The 24,080-nt window shown below is 38.9% G+C and overlaps 1 protein-coding gene across 1 annotated transcript; it reads right to left on the bottom strand.

Annotated features, from left to right (window-relative positions):
* Positions 1-1,136: 1,136 nt before the first annotated feature.
* dnajc5ab (DnaJ (Hsp40) homolog, subfamily C, member 5ab) lies at positions 1,137-24,080 on the bottom strand. Its single transcript, XM_036591440.1, has 5 exons — positions 23,938-24,080; positions 9,520-9,693; positions 8,490-8,703; positions 7,886-8,057; positions 1,137-6,213 (listed from the first exon to the last, which is right to left on the bottom strand). Exons 2-5 carry the CDS (start codon positions 9,627-9,629, stop codon positions 6,110-6,112), a joined length of 600 nt encoding a protein of 199 aa, XP_036447333.1. The 5' UTR covers positions 9,630-9,693; positions 23,938-24,080; the 3' UTR covers positions 1,137-6,109.

Raw genomic sequence — 24,080 nt, 5'->3', positions numbered from 1 at the left:
ATACACACTAGTGAATGCACACACACTAGGGGGCAGTGAGCACACTTGCCCAAAGTGGTGGGCAGCCCTATCCACGGTCCCCGGGGAGCAGTTGGGGGTTAGGTGCCGTGCTCAAGGACACTTCAGTCATGTCCCTATATTTATTTGAAAATACTACAAAGACAACATATCAAATGCTAAAACTGAGAAATTTTATTGTTTTTGGAAAAATATATGCATGTTTTGAATTTGATGGCAGCAACAAGTTCCAAAAAAGCTGGGACAGGTGCATGTTTACCGCTGTGTTTCATCACCTCTTCTTTTAACAGCACTCTGTAAGTGTTTGGGAACTGAGGAGGCACTGCTGTAGTTTTGAAAGTGAAAGGTTTCCCAATCTTACTTGATACAGGATTTCAGCTGCTTAGCAGTTCAGGGTCTCCATTGTCACATTTCTCGTTTCATAAAGTGCTGAAAGCCATGTTGTTGTAATACATGCAGAATGTGGTTTGGTGTCTTGCTGATATAATCAAGGCCTTCCCTGAAGAACACGTCGTCTGGATGGCAGCATATGTTGCCAAAACCTGTAAATATCGTTCAGCATTAATGGTGCCTTCACAGATGTGCACTTCACCCATGCCATGTGCACTGATGCGCCCCCAAACCATCACGGATGCTGGCTTTTGAACTGTGCGCCGATTTGCGTTTGCGGCTTTTGTTGCCCCGTCCCAACTTTTTTGGAACATGCTGCTGCCGTCAAATTCAAAATGGGGATATACTTTTCAAAGAACAATACAATTTCTCAGTTTTAGCATTTGATATGTTGTCTTTGTACTATTGTTAAATATAGGGTTTAAATGATCTGCACATCATTGCATTTGTTTTCATTTACATTTTGCACAGCATTCTAACTTTTTTGGAAATGGGGTTGTAAATAACAAACAGATGTGTTTGAATACTCCCGTCATATCAATTTATACTATATTCCGTATTTTAGAAGATAAGATACACTGTATTTTTATTGTACTTATGTTCTCTTGGATTTAATGTATGCTGCTGTAACAGCTACATATATACACCTGTACTTGTGTGTATTGAACTAAAATACAAACAAGGGAAGTAAGTTCCCTTATATGCAAAAAGGAGGACAAACCACTCACTTCACTTTAGAAACATTTATTGTACAACAGCAAGATAACTTACCCATGTCACTGCTCTCTCACACACAGTATTCATGCTACAACAAAAAAAAGAAGAAAGAAAACAGACTGAACAGATACATCCAGACAGTGCAAATGAATTCAGCCACTCAGCTGAATGGCCACATCCGCTTACACATCATTTCAACTAGTCATTTATTAAAAACATAAGAAAATAAATTAAAATTAAATAGTTATATTACTGTTTCACTAGTTTGCCACTATTATCATCAACAGTTCTATAAGAATATTTGGAGGTGATTGCAGGATTTTCATTAGACGTCGCTTTCACACAGACAACTTTGAGCTAAAGCCTCCAGACTGTAGATAAATCAACACTACCAAAAGAAAAATAAACAACGTACAAAAAATAAGAGCGAAGAGTGGACAGAGTGGAAGAGTGGTACCCAGAACATACAGAGCTGAAAGGTCTACTGCACCTCCATTCTGTCACATTAGGAGTCATAATTTACAGTGGTTTTGCTTCAGAGACCACAATAACTGAACAACTGAAGAACATCATTCCCTTAACTTGATCGTTCCCTCTAAATATTAAAAAGCCAGAAGACAAAGAAACAGTGGTGATATGCAAATGTACACACACATAAAATCTAAACGAATACATTTTGTCTTTGTTCAAGTAGAGAAACTACATAAAAATAGGTCTTAGTTCAACTTAATATCTCCCACACGCACATACACACACAGATTCACATGAGAGTGTCAATGTGTGTGCAGAAAACATGCATATACACACACGGGCAGCGTAAGAGATCAGACATCCATAAACAGATTAAACAGTAAGTCTTCAAATACAGTTTGAACTTTATCCGTAGTGTGAGCAAAAACGCACGAACACGTTCGTCACATCCTTCAGAAAGCATTTCAGAATGATATATGTTACCGTTTACCATTCATAGCGAACTACTTTCATGATTTCAGAGGGCTAAAAATTCTCATAATATTGGCAGATATCATTTTATATTCATATTTTCGATTTTGATATTATACTCCAATAGCTAAATAGTGCTTTACTGACACATATGATTGTCAACTGTCAAACTTCAATTATACAGAACCTCCAAAAAACAATAGTGTTAAATAACAAATATTGTAGCACTGAGGCATGAGCATTAGTCCTCTATATAAAAAATAAATATAAATGAAATAAAATAAGTTTTCTGTGTTTTTACATGTTATTAACCTCTAAAGCAGGGGTGCCCAAACATTGTGTCAAATAAGGATGGTAGGTAAGTTTCGAATCAAGTTATATAGTATTAGTATATAGAGTTTCAGAACGTTACTAAAATGCTATGTTGTTACTAAAATGATTCAAAAATAAAAATTTAAAAGGAAACTAAGAATTAGGTAGTTACATATAACTATGTAACTACTATATAAATATGTTTTGGGGTAAAGGGGTGGGGCTAGGATAACTTTCTGGTGGGCCATATGACAGGTCCTCATAGGCCGACTTTGGACAGCCCAACTTTAAAGGTTAGATTTGGATCCATTTTACATATTTTGGAATATGGAATTGCTGGAATTAAAAAAAATTTAATGCTAAACATGATGGTGTTTGTGTTTAAATGTACCAGTTCATCTGGTAATAAAACTGTTGTTAACAGAGTTAAATAGGGTCAATGCTACAATCATCTGAGATTTTGTCTGGTTATCAGTATATCATGAGTTCCAATCCCAGTGATGCCACGTCCAAAAAAGGTTGCTGTTTTTTGGTGCAATATCAATGACATTTTTGCCAACACAGTTCAAACCACAGGTGCACAAAACGACCTGATTTCATTGGCCAACTGATATACTGGTCGTGCCTTTTACTAACGCAAGACTGTGTAAAATGTTGCTTCACTTAATTCAAACATGCACTAATTTCCACATCAACATAAATTTGACTTACTTGTGGCAGTAACTGTGTTGATGTAATGCTGTGTTAATGTTCATTGATGTGGAAATACTGTACGGATTTGAATTAAGTAAATTCAATACATTTCTGCAAATACCGTCACATATAAAACCAGAGAATGAAACGTGTCCAAGGAGTATGGAACAGAAAACACTGACGTAGTGGGAGACATGAGGAAGGCAGAGGGCCGAGTTGTAGGGTTTGGCTAACGTGGTCCTGCGGCAGTAATGATAATACTGTCTATGCATACTTATAAACTACTGATCCTTCACACCAACCATGCACTTAGGATTATCTTGCGCAATTACACAACAACATACCTGCTCTATATATTAGCTACAGAATTTAAACCAAATGTTATAGTAACTCAAAGGTTTCTATAGACACATAATTTGGTACCCTACCTGAGATTAATCATTTTCTAGCTGAACAGTGTTACATTGAATACCGTGTATAATGTATTAAGGATCAATAATTGAACTTAATTTTAACACGTTTGTAAGCAAGTAGCTGTTAAAATGCACAGATTTGTTAACACTCTTTTCGCTGTGAGTTATGGATTTCTATGAAGGAAACAAGCATTTTGCAGAATTACAGTACTGAGAGACACACATACATCTTCTAAACCGCTTATCCTTCTGGGTCGCGGGGGTTGCTGGAGCCTATCCCAGCTGTCACTGGGTGGAAGGCAGGATACACCCTGGACAGGTCACCAGTCTATTGCAGGACAGTATTGAGACAGTAACAGTTATTTGTAAACCACTTTGGTCTGTATTTAAAGTGAAAACTGATCAAAGATGCTCATTCTGAAACTGATGCCTGCAACACATTCTAGAAAATTAGGGACGGAGGAATTTAAGACTAGGACAGCTGGGATATGTTCAAAAAAACGTCTTAAAACAGTTGATGCAGTCATGTTTGGGTATAAAAGGAAATGCATAGTCCTTCATGAGCAACGATGGGTGGAGGCTCAGACCAGTGTTCCTCAATGAGCGACTGCATGGATTTTAGGTATTTCACCACTCTATGGTGTAAACCATCACCAAACGTTTCAGGGAGTTTGGAAGCAAGGACGATCATTAGAACCAGCAAGCTCTCTCATGGACATCGTCAGATAGGCTCAAGAATACTTTGACAAACTATTGTCAAACAACAGAGTTTGTCGCTGTTGTACTTTGCAGAGAGGAAGCCACAGATCAACAATGTCCATAAATGCCACCGACTTCTCTAGGCTCAGATTCATCTGAAACAGACTGATGCACATTGGAAACGTATCGTGGTCTGACAAGTCAACCTTTCAGATAACCTTTCAAATAACGGACGTTATGTTCTCCAGGTCAGAGAAGAAAAGGGTCATCAGGATTGTTACCAGTGTAAAGTTTAAAAGCTGTCTGCCATGGTATGGGGGTTATTAAAGCCCAGGGTATGAGTAACTTTCACATCTGTGAAGTCAATGACATGATGCCAAGCCACATTCTGCACGTTACAACAGCATGGCTGCATAATCAGTGTGGTTGGCTAGACTGGCCATACGGTTGTGCAGCTGAAGACTTTTTATCTTCCAAACTAGATAATTGGTGCCTCAGTCCCCAAACGACTATGAAGTGTTGTTCAAAGAAAAGGTGGCGTAACAAAGTGGTAACCATGCTGTTCTGGAATGTGTTGCAGGCATCAAAATTCAGAGTCCTTAAGGTAAAGCATCAAATATTATGCCATTTTCCATGTAATACAGATCAAACAAAATTTACTAATAACTGCTTTTTTTATTGTACATACTGTCCCAACTTTTTGGAATTGAGATTTGTAATTCAAATATGATAAAATGCATACAAAAAGATTCAATGATACGGAAAAACACTAACATTGAGACGACTGCACCTGTACTCATGGATGGCTCTGTAATTCTGTATCACTCTATACAGAATGGACACACACACTGCAGTAGAGTCCCAACAGCCCACCAATAAAAATATTCCAAATTCACGAATGCCATTTTTTATCTTCAGGAAAGAACAATGGACATGACAGCCTCTCAAAGCTGGGAGACAACAAAAATAACCACATTTAAAAACTACTCTAAACTACACTATCCTGCTTTTCTTCTGCGAAAAACACATTTGCATCATTAAGACTATGGACAGTTCCTGTCAAAACTTGAATGACAGGAAATCTGATATGTGATAACGTCTTCAAGCAGGTCCTATGCTTGATGGTGTGTCTCCGGGCTTTGGGATACACCTCATAGGGGTTTGTACATGCCAGCAGGTGCAGATCTACTGTTTACAGAGAGAAAGTAGACAGACGGGACTGTTGCCTTCGCTAAGATGTGTATGTTATAACATAAAACAGACAAACAAAGGATGTTTAAACTAAAACAGTAAAAACTCAGATTACCTCGCCATCCTTGCCATGTTTATGATCAGTACACATGCCTGGAAGAGCAAACCGACTAGGCTTGAATATATTTGCTCACTGCAAAATCAATTTAAAAACATATGACACTGAAAATGGAAAACCATACGATTTTTGGGGTGGTGTGGATTAAGATGTCATTCCAGGTAAAAGAAAATCAGTATGGGTTAGATGTCCAAATGTGTTGTATGATATTTGTTATCTATCTATTCAAGAAGAATGCATAGTTCAACCATGACCTCTATCAACAGCATGGGGCAGAAACTAACACAAGACTGAGCCGGGCTGTCTGTGAGACTGTATGTGAGAAAGTGTGTCAGCAGGCTATGGGTATACTAGGTCTGGGAGTGGTAAAAGGCAAAAGAAACAGAAAATCTTGTTTCTTTGTCTGTGCAGAGGCATGCCTGAGCTTTTAGAGCTTTCACATTTCATAGCAGAGACCAGAGACAAAGACCTGTCCACTCGCTCAGCCCCTCTTTCTCTCTTTCATTCACTCGGCAGTTGTTGCACAGGGTGTTAAAGGACAGCTCCCTCTGCTGGCCAGGTGGTCCCAGAGGAGAGTGAGAGGGAGAGGTGGTCGAGGAGAAGGCTCTAGAGGGCTCTAGTTATACCCGGTGTCAGTCCGGTAACTGGTGTGGTGACTGTCCGCTTTCAGCTGAGTAGTCTCTGTGGCTGAAGAGGGCTGCACCATGATCGGTTCACCGTCTGTGGGTACACAGGCACACAAACACATACACACATTTATAAACACAAACGTACACAATTATTCACAACTCGATAGACCTCAGGTTGCGAAATGAAAATCTGCTCTTGGGATGCAATGATCACAAATTTTTACAGCTGATTTCTATGGAAAATTCAGATTCCAAATTAGCCAATGGTTGATTTTTATTATGGTTGATTATCCTTTATGAGTGAGGATGGGTCGAGTAGCCACTTTGACAAAAAATGGATCAGCAAATAGTCCAACTGTTTAATAACAATGTTCCTCAATGAGTGTTTGTAAGGATTTTAGGTATTTCATCCTCTACAGTACAAATCATCAAAAGATCTTGGGAATCTGGAAAAATCTCCGAGCGTAAAACACAATGCGAAAAACTACTAATGAGCGCCTATGACCTTCAAACCCTCAGACAGCACTGCATTCAAAACTGGCATACTTCTGTGATGGATATGACGACACGGTCTTGGAAATACTTTGACAAACCGTTATCAATAAACACTACTCATCTCTGAATCCACACATGCAAGTTATGGCTCTGCTATGCATGCTATGTCAACTGCATCCAGAAACGCTGCCACCTCTCTGGGCTTGAGCTCATCTAAAATGGACTGATACATCGTAGAAATGTGTACTGTGGTCTGACAAAACAACCTTCCAGATTGTTTATGGAAACAATGGACATTGTGTTTTCCAGGCCAAAAAAGTGAAGGATCGTCCAGATTGTTACCAGTGTAAAGTTCAAAATCAGGGTCTGTCACGTTGTATGGGTGGCTTAGTGAGTAACTAAGAAATGCTGAAAGATATATTTACATTTTGAATATTTATTGTATTTGAATGCAGCAGCATTTAGATACAGCACGAGTGCACCTACCTGACTGGTTATCTTCATAAAATTGCAACACAGATTAGCCAAAATAAAAAAAATAAATGGCCTGCTACCAATTGCAATTCCGATGTGCATCCATACTCTATATGGCCAAAAAGTAAAGTCAGTGTGCGTTCTGGCATAGCACAGACACCACAGGTGGAGAAGGTTCACAAACCCAGGAGCAAAATATATTTTTGACTTTCAAAATGCTCAAAAATAGAATAAATATTTCTGTTATTTTAGGCTAAACACAACATTTAGAAGTCACACACAGCATCACAGAATGTGTGCTGCTTCCTGTGATGTTGACAGACAGGCAATGATGCTGTAGTTTCTTTGGCAGTAAGTGTGGAGTGAAGAGTCACCATGATCAGAACAAGAAACTGTCTAAGCAGTGACCAAAAACATGCCAGCAAGCAACTGGCACAACAAGCCATTACCAAACTACCAAAGATAATGACTTGTTTAAAACATCAGAGCCTTTTCAGTTCAGCACTGTAGGTCTGTGTAGGTCTTGAGTGTTTGAGTCTGAGAGGAATAACGAAATTCACCTGACGTGTCTGCTAGCATTAGCTGCTGCTCTGCTGGCCACATTAGAAGCATTTCGCCAGTTCCCTCATCTTCTGATGTTTTATACAGAGATACTATCTTTGCTTGTTTGTCAGTGTCTTGTTGCGCAAATTCTTTGCCAGCTGCCTTTCTGGGCACTGAATATCCATTTTCTTTTTCTTATCATGGTTGAACTCCTTGCTCTATATATGAGTGCAATAGTCCTATGGTCTCACCTCTTTCATCAGACTGCATCTGGGCCTCCAGGTCCTCAGGGGACATGTAAAAATCGGATTCATGGTCCATGGGGGGCCGCGGTTTACACTTTCCACAGCAGCAGTTACAGCAGCAGCATAGACAGCAGCAGCAATAACAACCTGTGGCGATGCCACAGAAAATAAACAAGGCCTGGAGAGAGACAGAAAGATAGATTTACTGAACCAAATCTTTAACAAGTCAGAAAGACCATGGTAAATATGCTGTGATCTCAAGTAAAAAAAAAGCAAAACATTGTCTATTTAAAGCCAGTGGCATAACCTGGATTGAAAAAGAAAGACCCCCACCTCATATGAAATTTATCTTGCATAAATAAATTACTCTGTGCTCTAAGGTAGGCTAATGGTTGAATTATATTGCTAACTTATGACAGCTAAACATGAATCATGGGTGTAAGCATAATCAGGGATATAAGAGATATAAGGGCTCCTATATGGGCCCTCAAGCCTACACCTGCACTGTAGTTATGCCCCTAAATACAGCCATATATTAGTCTTGTGAAATCTTGTGATTATCCAGTCTTTGTGAGCAAAGGTCTAGAAGTCTATGTGGGTGCAGACTCACCTTGGCCCACCAGCTGGAGAGCACAAAGTATGTGTTGACGTTCTCCTCCCCAAACTGCTCAGCCACAAAGAGGCCGAGGGAGCCATACTGGTCATAGATGTTGCGTTTTGTGGGATCGGAGAGGATGGCATGAGCGTTGTTGATCTCTTTAAACTTCTCAGCTGCTTCTGGATTGTCAGGGTTCTTGTCTGGATGAAACTTCAGAGCAAGTTTCCTATGATGCAAAACAAGAGTGGCAGAATGACGTTCAGAGTCACAGGAGACAGGGTTGGTATAGTGTAGTGGGTAACACCTCTGCCTTCTATGCTGTAGACTGTGGTTCAATCTAAGCACCCTACACTATACCAATAAGAGTCCTTGGGCAATACTCCTAACACTACCTTCAGCTCCCTGTGCAAGGTGATCGAATTGTAAGTCACTCTGGATAAGAGGGTCAGCCAAATACCCTAAATGTAAATGAGCCAGCTTTGCCTGGAGCTGGTACTTGTATTGGTACTTAGTGGAATTTTTGAAGTTTCAGTATAATTAATTTAAGATGTAAACAAAGTTACTGAGTGCAGTTTGACATGAAACATGCCATCATCATTGTACAGAAATCTGAGTCTATCAGTTTCTCTACAATGCACCACTCTGAACGATTTGTTTACATCCCAAACAATTAATTGAGCAGAAATTAAAATAAAAATGTGTGGATTCCTCTTTAACTTCAATTTCCCTTTTTTAACCCCTCTGTCCTCTTTTCCTTACTGAAAACATTTCAGAAATGGACAATACCAACATATATGTTATATCTAAACAAGCTGAGTATGTATATAACACATACAAAGTTTTTCACAGTTAAGATTCAACTCTTTGCTGCCCTCTAGCGGACTAGAGTCTAACACTCCTTAGAAGCTGTACAGAAATACCAATCACTGGCAGAGAGCTCAAATATAGGCAGATATTGAAAACAGGTGAAGGTAGAATCATCTCCAAAATACTTCTATTATATCTGAAGGTTCCAATGAGCAACGATAATAATACTGCTTACCGGTAGCACTTTTTGATGTCCTCTGGTGAGGCAGTCTTACCGACCCCCAAGACCTGGTATAGTGTTTCCCCCGACGTGGAGAGAGAGCGCTGTCTTTGCTGGTCCGCCATTACTCACACAAACGCACACATACACATACACACGCACTCCCTCACACACTCCTCACCACAGCCTCTGATTGAAAAAGAAGAAGAAGCAAAAAGGGAGAGAGAGACATTTATTTAATGTATTATTCTACAAAATTGCTGTCACACAAAAACCTTTTACCTCCATTTTTGGTCATTTTTTTGCATAGTTTGAAAACTCCTTTACATTGTGTTAAGATTTCATGATGAATGGACCAAAAGAAATGATCCAAAATTACTTGAAAAAAGTTACATAACATAAACTTCTATTGAAATATGTGTGTACATTATATATTAGTTCTTTTTCATATTTTTAGATAGAGTCCATTTTTTGTTTTTCTAACACTTTCTGAGGGGAAAGGCACAACTGATCTGCTCATCAGTAGGTTTTCTTTTATACTATAACATCAAACACTTCCTGCATGAGCTTAGCTTGCCCTGAACTCTTCTCCAGTGATCCGCCACAGGAAGTCACGGCGTGAAGAGGTCACGCGGCATGAGTGTGAAACCATATGTCATTAACGCAGCTCTAACTTCTTCCCCTCAAAATGAAGTGTTTCCATACTGCGTCCTCATAACACTGCAGGTGTGAATAAAGCAATTTATCCTGCTAACTGGGTGCAGCAGACTACAGAGCATGTGTTCAGAATACAGTAAGACAGAGTAACGGACATACAGATCGTTAGTGGTTCGGCCCTCCAGTGCTCAGCAAAGTCTATCAATCCATTAACTCACAGTAATTCGAGGAAGGACACTTCCACCCAAAACGGTCACTTAGATTGTGGTTATTTTCCTGCACATTACTGGGTCATATTGACTAAGTTTCTCAGAGTAAAAGGCAACAAATATAAATAGTTCCTCTGTGAAAAAACTTTTAAGAAAACAAAAACAGGAAGTCATCTTCCACCCTCGGACCTTCCGGTGTTTGGAGCGAGACGGCTCCCTGCTCTGTGAGGCTAATCGCGCAGGCCTATCAGAGAGCATTAGCGGATTAGCTTTAGCAGAGCGTCTGAATACGAGGAGTTATTTCTGTCACCTCTCAAACCCTGCACGGCTCTTTACACTGCAAACTGTCTAAATAACCCGGAGAACGAGATGTACTGTGGGTTTAGGTGTCGGGGACTGGAAAGTATTACACAGCATTAAAGCCATTAAACTGCAAACCCACTGAACGATCATCTCTGGGGAACTTTTCAGGTGGTTTTCAGTGAATGTATGCATATTAGGGGGGGTTTCATTAAGGCTGATCTCACAGGACCTCCCTGTGTGTCCAATGCAGATACTTCAGTGCAACACACCACTGCTCCCTCCCCCTTTCTACCACGCTCACTCCGTTTCTGTTCCCTCCTCCTCCTCTCTCCTCCTATCTGCCTGGCCATATGGACAGGCTAAATCTTTTGTGGCGCTCTGTAATTCGTTCTCGCTTCTACAGCTTAATCTCAGTTGAGGCAGAGATGTGTTGTTGGTAGAATGGCAAACCACTACAAATGGCACAATACCACTTCTTCTTTTCTGATACCATAACTTAAACCATTGTACTGACTTATTCTGATCAGACTTTCTGCTGAGGACCAAGCAAATTAGCGCACAGCTACAGACTGACCTTAACATTAGTATGGCCTTCTATTCTCCAATAGGCCTGCCTTCATCACTGCTATTGAATTATGCTCTCTGTCTGTCTCTGCTTGTCCTTTCCTTGTTTACATTCTGCTTTGCTGCCCTGTATCAGGTCTGTGTCTGCTGAAAGATGAGAGCCGTGTCCTCGGCTGAGCTGTGCCTACTTTGAAAGGTGGGTTTACTCAGTACTGGCGCAGCCTGAGAGGGAACAATGCTCCTGAATGGTCTGTCATATCTAAGCACATATAAATGCGCACATCCGAAGTTTCATCACACGTTTTTTTTCGTTCACTGGGGCGGCTTCTCACCCAAGAGCCTGGCACAGTTCTTTGAATCTGAGAGGTCAAAAAGCTGTTCTGAATCACCTCCAAATTAATGTAGTTAACACATATAAAAAGTAGAATTAGGAAACTATTAGACTGAGAAATTGGAAAATTAATAGAGTACATCAAGTAGTATTATTACTATTTATAAAATGGATAGTTCCGGTCCTAAAATCTGATTGGCTGAGCTGCGTTCAAACCACTCCTATGACCGCCTCACAACAACTGAACTCTGTATTACTGCGCCAAGACACGAAAAACCCTTCTGCTGTTAATGGATTTATCTACGACTTTAATGCTTATTGCGTGGAGCACCGAGTGCACCATTTTTCTTTAAACTGAGGGGCTGAAAACTTATTTTCTTTACTAGAACTAGGCTGGTCAGCTAGCCAACAGGCTAAAAGATAGCAAACATGCTAAACAACTCCATCATTAATATCACAGGCTGGAATTAAAGTACTCACGATATGAGTCACTGGAAAACGTAAATATAAAAGTCTAAAAATGTCACCTAAATGTCTTACACACTTCGAATGTCCATGTTTCAGTCAGAAGTAGCGTCAAACCCAGGCTGAGTCCCAAACGGCTCCGTACTCCCTAGCTAGTGTGCTGTGTAACTAAGTTTAGAAATTCAAACTTCTGCTTGCTGAGTATGAATGTGGATGAGCCCCAAATGATCATTTTTAGTGATATTTTGATTTTTTGAGGTGCAGGAATCAGTATTTAAATTGTTACGTAGCTAGTGCACTATGTAGGGAGCAGGGAGCCGTTTGAGATTCAGCCCCAGCGTGAGAAAAGTGGCGTCGTCAGACTGGCAGAAGACTCGCGGTGGTAATTCGGTGACCAAAAAGTACTTATAAACGGAAGGTTTTTGCATTAAACAGTGCTGTGTTATCGTATGTTCACTGTTATATGACAAAAAGGTTTTAAAAAAATCATGAAATGTCTGCAGTTTACAGTAGCTCTTCTCCTCAGTCAGCGGTCGATGGCTAGCAATGATTCCCGTACTCTAAAGGAACTACATTTCTTGGTGGGATACTTATTCGATTATTATTAATAAGAACTTAAATAATTATCTAAAACATTGTGTATTTTAATGTATTTTATGGCTGCCGTTTTATTAAAGCAATAAGCCACTCGAGGCAGTGCGTTACTGCGATTTCATCATGGGGAAGGGAGTTTTAACCACTCAAAAAAGACCCTTCCTGTGATAAAATCGCAGCAACCCACAGCCTCTCATGGCTTATTGCTTTAATACATATCGTCCATCCATCCATCATCTAAACCGCTTATCCTTCTGGGTCGCGGTGGGGTGCTGGAGCCTATCCCAGCTGTCATTGGGCGGAAGGCAGGATACACCCTGGACAGGTCGCCAGTCCATCGCAGGGCTTAATACATATCGTGATTAAGTTTTTTTTTTTTTATTCATTGGTGAACATGGGTAAAGATTGGCCTGCATTAATTTTGACCATAATTATTAGTAGTCATTTAACAATGCATTGTGACATTGTGATAGTGCAATACAAAACTTCAACAATGCATATTTTGCATCATAGAGAATGGAATAATCTACTTACTATGCCATCGAATGCAACTGCATTATTTGAACACCAAACACCAAAACTTGCACTCACTCCAGCACTTCTTTTGCCTTCCAGCTCTGGTAATGTTAGAAAGCTGTGCAACAACATGATTATGATCATCACTTTTCTTCATTTTGTTTAAAATACTGTGAGAATACCCAATTGTGAAGTCAGTGTCGTGAATCACATCAAATCACAGGCTAAATGCATCGCTGCACTCCTAATCATTAGGGAAGCACAATGACATCGGAATCATTACGGTAACGGCTTGTTTAAAGGAATTTGCCCGTCCGCTGACCTACCACCACCATAACTAAAATACTGCTATCAGATTCCATAACCAAACTGTTAGTGTAGTTTCATTACTGTAATCCTAACCCCTAACAGAAACATGACAGAGATCACCTCAGTCCAGAATTAACAATGGGCTCAAAACAGCTTGGCTTTTTTAGGTTAATGATAACAAGAGACGAACAAAATGTACAAACTATTAGAACGTCTGCAGATTGTCACTATCAAATGCATTATTAATCAAGTAATCAACCAATTATTTTGGCAATTAATTGAATAATCAGAGCTTTAAAAAAAGGCTAAAATAGACTGAACAGCAACAACAATCCATCAACAAACCACCTTTCAAAAAATTCCAAAATACCTCCCTGGAAAAAAGCTAAACATGGAAAACTTTAAAACGACTTAATTAAAAAAAATGAATATATAAAAACTGTGACAAAACTAAATGAAAATGTGTTTATAAGGCTCTGTTTCTGCCTGTTACAGTAAGAGACACTAGTAGTATATTAATTAAACATTAAAATATGCATTAGCCTCATGCAGTATAGGCAAATAATTGTTTAAAGGAAATTTATCATCCCCGGACTTTTGTTTAGATTTGAACGCTAATTCAAACCGATATGTGATGAAGCATTTATTGTATTCTGGAAGAACAGAATGCTGGGCCAAAATGCCATTTTGTCACCATTGGGCCAGAATTCTAGTACCCTTAATGCCTCCCTAATACATATTCATGTGTGTTGGATCATGTGAATGCCTTGATTCTTCTAGAACACCCACAGAAACTCATCTGGAACATCTAAAGCCAGAGAGGATGCTCACAGCACACAGTAAAACATGTCAAATTCGTTAGCGGGCTGATTTGCTGTGATGTTGTTACCGCGAAAGCCAATATTATGATCACGATTGCTTTGCAACCATATAATATACACCAATAAACAACACCTGCATGACATTAACAGCAAAAGAAGAGTACAAAAGAAATGAGAAACAAAAGAGTGAAGTCACATGGTCTCTCTGTAGTGATATTAATTGTTTCCATGGCTACAAACAGACCATGAGTGTATCTATCTCTCTTGCCCTTTGTGTTTATGTGTGTGTGTGTAAGATGCAAAGCTCTAAACAGATGGCAGAGAATGCGAACGGGAAATCTAAAAAGGCCCAATTAGCACATTCTAAGATATAATTTATAGACAGCAGCAACATTTTGGCAAATAATCTTATTCTGCATCTGTTTGTTTCGCAGCAAATTCACTCACACGTCTAAAGTTAACAGGGTTATTTTATGCAGAATTTATGGAGTAGATCATCTTCATAACGGCACCCAAAGAGAAGTGAGTTCCTTAGCTTTGAAAGCATAATAAAAGTCTGAACACATGTTGAGACGCATCTTGATCCAGTGATCTTTATGATTACTGATTATTAATTAAGTTTGTCAGTGTTTTCTTGTAAGTTTAATTTAGGTATAAGCGGCTATTTTTACCTTCCACCACCATTTACCTCTCAGCTCTGAAACCATTTACTGTTGCAACTTTGACAGAAAATCAACACACACCCAAACATGGGATACAACAATACACTTTCAATATTATATTCAGATGTCCTAACCTATATAATAATGCTATGGATGGTCAACATGGCAAATACATCCCAATTCTTCAAGACATTTTCATGATACGTGATATGCATCATAATAGGGCTGAAAGATTAATCGTTTTTATATCAAAATTGCAATTTTAAAAAATGCAATTTTCAGATTTCAAGAGCTGCAATTTTATTTATAGCCATTTTTTATTAACAATAACATTAACCTAATCTCAGAGCTTGCAAACTGCCTGTAAATGAGTTAGGCTCCGTTCACACAGCAGGTAAAAGTGGGCCAAATCTGATTTTCACACCAAATCCGATTTTTTTGTTTGGCTGTTCACATTATCTTTTAAATGTGATCTACATGCGACGTCAGTCTGAACAGATCAGCCCCTAAACTGACCTGTATGCGCAAAAGAACAGTTGCTTCACGTGGCTCATCCAGAGGTAAACAATCATAACTGCCAAAGAACGCCAAACAGGTCAAACGGTTTCATACTGTTTATACAATACATTTACGCAGCTTAGTGTTGCTCAAGGACACAGTGGCAGTTAGCCATCCTGAAGTCATGACATTTTGCACAACAGCCAAGTTCCCTGTCTGCTGACCTCCCACCGCCATAACTAAAATACTGCTATCAGATTCCATAACCAGACTGTTACTGTAGTTTCATTACTGTAATCCTAACCCCTAACAGAAACATGACAGAGATCATCTCAGTCCAGACTTAACAATGGGCTTAAAACAGCTTGGCTTTTTCAGTTCGATGTTAAAAAGTGATGAGCAAAATGTACAACCTTATTTCCAAAAAAGTTGGGACGCTGTGCAGACTGTAAATAAAAATAGGATGCAATGATATGCAAATCAAGTAAACCATATTTTAAAGGGAAATACTACAAAGACAACATATCAAATGCTGAAACTGAGAAATTTTATTGTTTTTTGAAAAATATATGCCCATTTTGAATTTGATGCCAACAACATGTTCCAAAAAAGCTGGGACGGAGGCATGTTTACCACTGTGTTTCATCAGTTCTACTTTTAACAACATTCTGTAAGTGTTTGGGAAGTGAGGAGACCAATTGCTGTAGTTTTGAAAGTGAAATGTTTTCTCGTTCTTGTTTGATATAGGATTTCAGTTGCTCAACAGTTCAGGGTCTCCTTTGCAGTATTTTTCATTTTATAATGCACCAAATGTTTTCAGTGGGTAGCAGGTCTGGACTGCAGGCAGGTCATGATTTCCAAAAAGAAATTAAAATGTTGATTCGTCAGCCCACAGGACACTTTTCCACTTCCCCTCAGTCCATGTTAAATGAGCTCGAGCCCAGAGAAGGTGGCAGCATTTCTGGATCCTGTTTATATATGATTTCTTCTTTGCGTTTTTGAGTTTTAACTTGCATTTGTGGATGCAGCGACAAACTGTTTTCACAGACAGTGTTTTTCAGAAGTGTTTCTGAGCCCATGCAGTGATTTCCGCTAGAGAATCATGTCTGTTTTTAATGCAGTGCCGCCTGAGGGCCCAAAAATCATTGCCAGCAAATACAAATTTTCTGGCTAGATTTTACAACTATAGTAGTGTTGTCATTATCAAATGTATTAGTAATCAAGTAATCCACCAATTATTTTGGCAAATAATTGAATAATCAGAGTTTTTGTAAAGGCTAAGCAAAAATGGACTGAACAACAACAACAACAACAACAACAACAATCCGTCAACAAACCACCTTTCAAAATTTCCAAAATACCTCACTGGAAAAAGCTAAACCTGAAAAACTTTAAAACGACTTCATTAAAAAATGAATATATAAAACGCTGTGAGAAAAATAAATTTAATAGGTGTGTATATAAGGCTCTGTTTCTTACAGTAAGAGAGACTAGTCATAAATTAATTAAACATTAACATATGCATTAGCATCATGCATATTGGCAACCGATCATTGATTTTTAATTAAATTTGAATTAAATTAATTAAATTTAAATTTTAATTAAACAACAAAAAGACGAGTATGTAAGAGTAATACATAATTTTTTTCTCTCTCTGACATAAAAACACAAACACACATTGCTATTTCTTATCATAAATGTTCGATGCCATGTTAAATTACGGGCATATGGTGATATCTTTACTGTCCACTTTGCTGGTAAGCAATCAGGTTTAATGGTCATTGTCTTTTTGCACACTGAAGGACTCTGCAGTCCACCTTAATCTCGCTTTCTCAAAACCTGAAATTGGCCCTTGGAAATCAGTCTTTACCAGATAACACATGGACAGTGCTCCAGCGAGCAGACAGGAGGACAGTGTGAGCTGTTCGTTTGCTTTCCTTCTACCTCCATCACTAACATGACCTCATTTACACATCACTGACTTGACGTCTGTGGCCTCAGTTGGAGAAACACTGTGCCTGGGTATGATGTTCCTGAAGGCTGGACTGTTGAATACAACTTGAGTGCAACACTCAATGGATGGTCAGTACATTGCTAGAACTAGCACAGCAGGGTAACTAAAGATTACACCATTCTTTGGATTAGACTATAGTCATTACAGCATCAGTGCTCACTTCTATATGTGGATGTTTAAGTGTCATGTATGTACAATAAAAGCTGAAGTTGTTTAGCAACAACAACACTGAAATTTGCCATAATTCGCTGGGACAGAACTACATATAATTACAACATATATGTAAGAAGGAGAAGGCCTAGAAAAAAGATAAAGATTCACTACTTCTGCATCTCTGCTTGTGTGTTGTTTCTGGGAATCTTTTGCCACAGGCATGAAGCAACACAGCACAGTGTTGAAACAGGTCACCCCTCCTCTTTAGACCAAACTGGGTAAGAAGGATTGGTAACACTTTACTTTAAGGGTGTCTACATAACACATTCATAACATCTTATAACACCGCACAACATGTTCACGCATGTTTAAACATTTACAAAGCATACACGTTTTACATGATCTTAATATGGACTACTATATAATTTTTCTGAGACATATTTTCAAAATAAAAGTTCTCATTTTTATTTTGAAAAACTACATTCTTAAAAAAATGGCTCTGTAAGGGTTCTTTAGTAAAGAAAATGGTTCTATGTAGAACCATGAACACTCAAGAAGCCCTGGGTGTGATTAAAAGGTTCTTTGCATCATGGAAGCGTTCTTCAGATTGACTGAGAATGTGCTTTAGATGGTTCTATGTATAGAACCTTTTTGAAAAGGCTTCTATATAGCACCAAAAGGGTTCTTCTATCGTTATGATGTCAGGCTTGTTAAAATGAAAGAACCCATTTTGGTGCTATATATAAAAGCACTATTTTTGAATTTATATATGACACAAGTCAACCTGTGTGGTATATAATTACTGCTCTGAATAATCAAGATAGCATGACATAACATGTACTAGTTTAAATTGGAAAACAACGTGACAGTGAAACATTTGGTGCTCCTAGTTTGGTGCTTGTGAGTACCTTGCCTTTAACAGGGATTGGTCATAATGTGACATGAGCATGACTGTCTTGTGCTTTTGACTTCCCCCATGCAGTTTCACTGACTGAAGACTCTCTCCTGCAGTTCCGTCCAAAAACCGTATAAGCCACAGTGCTGAAACCTGTGGCGCCACATATAGACATCCTGGCCTTTCCAATGATATATCAGTTGTAGGGGAGTGTCACCTGCCTATCAGCCTATAGTTGATATGTTTTAGGTAGAAAAACGGTAGGTAGCTCATTTTCAGAGCAGTTTTTTATTGATATGCATAAAAGTTTAACCACCTAACAGTATAGTTTTTTTTATGTCCTCTGTATTGGACACTGGAACGAACTTGTTGGAAATTTATGGTATCACAGGTCACAGGAAATTGACTGAGGCATAGAAAATTAAAGGATGATCACAGCCCTCGTGATCCAGTTTGGGTTAGAAGCAACAGCATGCAAGCTGAGCAGTTAAACACATTACTGTGATATTACAGTATCTATTTTTTTTTCTATTTGGTACTCATTTTTTTGAACCGCCAGTATTTTTAAGTTTTACTCTTACTGATAAATGTACAACTGGAATAAGTGTATGCAGGCATTTAAGCTCTTAAGGCATTTAATTCTCTTCCCCCCTCCATTTATACCTACGATTCCTCCCTACCATGAAACAGTTTGCTGCTAAATGATACACCCATACTGACTGGTTGCCCTGGGTGCTACTACTACTTTGAGCAGTACACTGATCATAAGGACTTTGAAGACTGATGACAAAGTTTTTAAAGGTGTTGCTGATGTTGCAGCAGCAGGGCCTTGTTCTGATGCAGTATAGGAAACAAGAAAAATGACATCAGCACTTTACTATAAACGGACATTACATAAAAAATAAACAAAAAAAGTGTTTTTGAAAAAAAAATTCCCCAGCCAATAGACTTATTTTATCCTATAATTACTGAAATTCTCAAACTTTATTTTTTCTGGGTCTCAGGAGGTCAGAGATGACACAATACCATGATATTGAAACTTCAACTAATACCAAAATCAATCTGATGTTTTTTTCTTTAAAAACTACTAAACTCTGAAATGAGCCATCTTTCATTAAGGCACTTCAATATAAAATAAAAGCAATCTACACTAAAGAAAAAAATGCATAGCCATCAATGACATCTGTGGCAAAACTACAGCATTTAGTTAGTTAAACTCTCCCACAAGAAAGCGCAATGTGCAAAATCAGGCTATTGAATATAAAGAGATCGTAGCTGCAGGATAACAGTAGAAAATAGATTTGTTTCCTTGTTGTTCTTATGACAATGTTTGGCTAACTGTGGCTGCTGTTATGTGACCTACTTTACTTGACTTTAAAATATGATTAGCTATAAACAATCATGTGATATATATTGTTATAAACAAGGAGCTGCACCCAGATCTATGAGGAACACTGGAAACAGATCAAATCGTATCTAAAAAGAACAAATAAGACGATCCTTTATTAGTCCCACAACGGGGAAATTCACAGTGCTACAGCAGCAAAGGGACAGCAAGGCCAGAAGTAACAAGAAGAGAATTAACAAGCAGGTAATTAACCTTGTTAATTACTTAACAAGGTTAGGGTTTGTTACTTGTTACTATACAGACTATATATATATACTTGTTATATAATCTATATTTCTGTATCGGCTGTTATCTTTGTGATTTTTATTGTTTAAACTGCTTTGTCTGATCAAGATGTAATCAAATTTTGGATATCTATTGCTATTAATAAACAATAAAAACAAAAACACAGATGTTATTACAGTCCCAATATGTGTGCAACACAAAATGTGAACCAACACATTTATAAGCCACACATTCAGAGGAAACACACATGCACACAAACACGGCTCATCAACACCGGCTCTTCTCCAGCTGTGTCCTCGTTTCCTGCCATGGAGCATCTGTCTGCCTGTGCTGAGCTCACACACACATTCACTCATTCTCACCCTCCTCTATCACTCTCCTCATTCACAGTCAATCACTTCTCTCTGCCTCCTTGCACATTCATAATTGCACTGCCTTTTTTTTTATCTCAGGTTAGATCTTATTGCATATTTTTGTATATTTCTGGTTGTTTATATGCCTGTAAATAGTTTATTTTGGTATATATTTCTGCCTCTTTGTAATAAGCAAGAAAGATTTATTTATAGTTGACAGTATTATTTATAGTTGACAATTTCGCTGAGCCTGTACATTTTTCTTTTCATTTTGTACCACCCTCATTATTATAACTGTGCTGTGTTGTGTGACTGATACTGGCTGCTAAATTTCTTTCGGGATCAATAAATTATCTATCTATCCATCCATCCATCCATCCATCCATATTTATTCCTCAAACCCTTTGGAAATAACTTTCTCTTTTGTGACTGGATGTGTCCTCTTCCTCATGAAGTTTTGTGACTCCCACATCAAGGCGACTGAGCTACCATGGCAACCCACCTTGCAACCATAACACTATCCCTATCAATATTTCATAACTTTAATCTGTGTGAGATCAAAGTCAGACTCAGCATCATAATCTTCTTTTGATGACAGAATATGTTTGTGCTATGAACTCCACAGTTCAAATCAAAGCTCTCCAAACTGTGGGACTTCATTTGCATGGGTGCAACCGCATGCGACACCTTTCCTGACATTTATGGCTATTTTCAACAATTCCAGGCTGATAAAGATGTCCTACATTTTTTATCTACACTCTTAGAAATAAAGGTAGTAAACCATCACTGGGGCAGTACCCCTCTTGTCCCTGGGGTGGTTCCCTCAAGGGTACATCTCAGCACCTTTAGTCAGGGAACATAATTGCACCATAATCCTTGTATTGACTCCACACACCCCGTCTCGTCTCCAGGCTTTTTATTTTATTGTTCTGTTTTAAATCATTCGGTTATGAAAAGGTACAAATATAAACTTTTCCACTTGGAAAAAACTTATTTAAGGTAAATAATTGGACCTTAAAACCACTGTTATACCTTTGAGGGGACATTTACATTATTTGTACCTTGATGAACGAAAAATGTACCTGCATAGAACCTTTATTTCCAACAGTGTACATATCCACTGATGCCAATAAAGAATTTGTAAAATGTAGAAATTGGGACTACCTGAATTAGCAGCACACAGAAATATAACGTGTTCCTGTAGGGTTACAAATGCAATTAAATGAATAAACAGCAAACATTTCAGCACGGTAGCTCATATCACCTAAACAGTCTCCTCTTCCTAAGTACAATAAATATGCCATTAAATATTGGTTGGAGATATCGGTCAAATCTGTGTGTGTTATCAATTCTGCTATTATCAATATGATTCTGATAGTATGCATCCATAGTACTGATGGACATGACCGATGAACATTACATACACCCTGTGTTTGAGTTATGAAGCAACAGCACAAGTGAAATTATTCAGCCTAGATTGATCTTTTATGTAAAATGCATATTCATCTCTGATGATTACAAAGTTGCTGAGACCAGGAGGAAGTCAAATGTCCAGCTCGAAACACATTAATTTAATTGGCTAATACAGTCTGCACTGTCTTTTAAACAAGACGTCCAGGCCTCGGCACTACATCATGCTCAGCACTGTGGTAGCAGCATCCTGTTATGTGACAAATCATCTGACAAACATACAAACCAAGCCTACCATACTGTGTACAGAGCTAAACAATATGACTGGGTCAATCTGACTAATGCTTAACAAAATGGCATAAGCCTCCTGATCTGCTGATAAGACAAAAATGCTAGAAACAAGGCACTGTGTGCACCTGCTAGTCTGTCGGGTCGTGGTGAGACGGTCTGATGCACTGATATCTTAAAACGGAATACATCCTCGACTGATTCAGTTCATGCTGTGTGACACAAGACACCAGCTTTGACATGCGTTTGCTCATGCAGTGTAACACATGGGTAGTGAACATTCCTGACATTAGAGCGTGACCGTTGAGGCAGAGAGGCGTACACACTTAAAAAAGATGGTTCTTCAAGGGTTCTTTAGGAAAGGCAATGGTTCTATTTAGAACCATGAGATCTATAAACAGTCAGTTGAGACTTAAATGGTTATTTGCATTGCGAAACACCTCTTCAGATTGATGGATAATGTGTTGTATACGGTTCTATGTGTGGTTTTATATAGCACCAAAAAGGGTTCGGCTACTGTTACGCTGCCAAGCTTGTAAGAACAGAAGGACCCTTTTTGATGCTATGTATAAACATATCGTTGTTGTCGGAAGAAAACCTTGTATCTCCAAAACGATAACTTTATACGAGAAGGAGAAAACCTACTTTACTTTTGATGTAAGTCAATGGAACCAGACTTTTTTTCCAAGTCATTTTGGGCCGTTTCTCTTGGTCCATTCTTCACGAAATTTACACACAATGTAAAGAACAACAGGCATTTTCAGACTATGTGAAAAACTGAAAAACGACAAAAATGGAGATGCGAGGTTTTCTTCCGACAGCAGCGATACTCAACACATTCTCCAGCAATCTGAAGAACGATTTCACCATGCAAAGAACCATTTAAGCATGAAATGCTTCTATACAGAACTCATGGTCCTAAACAGAACCACTGTCTTTCCTAAGAGCCCTTAAAAAGTCTTTTTTAAGTGTGTAGGTTTGCTATACAACAAAAGCTGGCTGAAAATGTTATTATTTCATAAAAAAAAAGTTGGCTGAACTTTCACTTTTGTTTTTGGATGATCTAAACAACGCATAGGTAAGAACACAAGGAAGAAAATGAAAAGAATGAAGAAACATGAATAAAGGAAATCTCACTGGTCTCAACATGACAGCTATTACAGGTATTAAAGCCAGAACAAATACCGTAACTACGACTGTGGGGGGGAAAGCCACTTTGAGTCGTAGATGTGAAACATAGGAAATGAACCTTTCCCCTTAAATACTAACCGGACTCGTTTTTCTTTAGTCCAGCACACCGGTCGAAAGAAACACAGAGCTGCGAGCTGAATTAACGTTACACAGCCCACACACTGGTTCTCTCCATGACCCGTGTCAACAGGATTACCTAGTCACTCTTTTCACTGATATTTACTTGAGATTGAACGCAGCCTTACTGACTGTCCGGGCTTCACTGAACAGATACAGCGACAAGGTGAAAGATTTAGGGTTATTTCTTTACATGAGAGACAAGTGTGGACATCTAGGACGCTTCTCGACTCGACCGGTTGGATTTAGAGAGCTTAATCTCTATTCCGCGGCAGGGTAACGTTAACTCGCACTCAGCATCCATGTTGTTCGGCTACTAATGCTCGCTCGCCGGTCAGCACCAGTTTAGCTCGCTCGGCTAGCCGTCAGCGGTAATCCAAGCGTTAGCATACAAGCTATCGCACAGATTTGAGTCACTTCACTAACTTCCTTCACTGAGGACTGTCCTACCTTTATAGGAGGAGGCGTAAACCGTCCAAGGCTCGGCGCGGACCTCTGATTCACCGTTACTGAGACCGCGCTGAGTGGGGCAGGTGAATGTGCTCGGACGCCGGAGCTCCGCAGACCCTCAGCTCCTCAGCCGCCTGTGGAAC

Source organism: Colossoma macropomum, unplaced genomic scaffold (assembly GCF_904425465.1).
Source record: "Colossoma macropomum unplaced genomic scaffold, Colossoma_macropomum, whole genome shotgun sequence".
NCBI classification, from domain to species: Eukaryota; Metazoa; Chordata; class Actinopteri; order Characiformes; family Serrasalmidae; genus Colossoma; species Colossoma macropomum.
The sequence above is the reverse complement of the archived record's forward strand: the minus strand, read 5'-3'. Positions and strand labels throughout refer to the sequence as shown.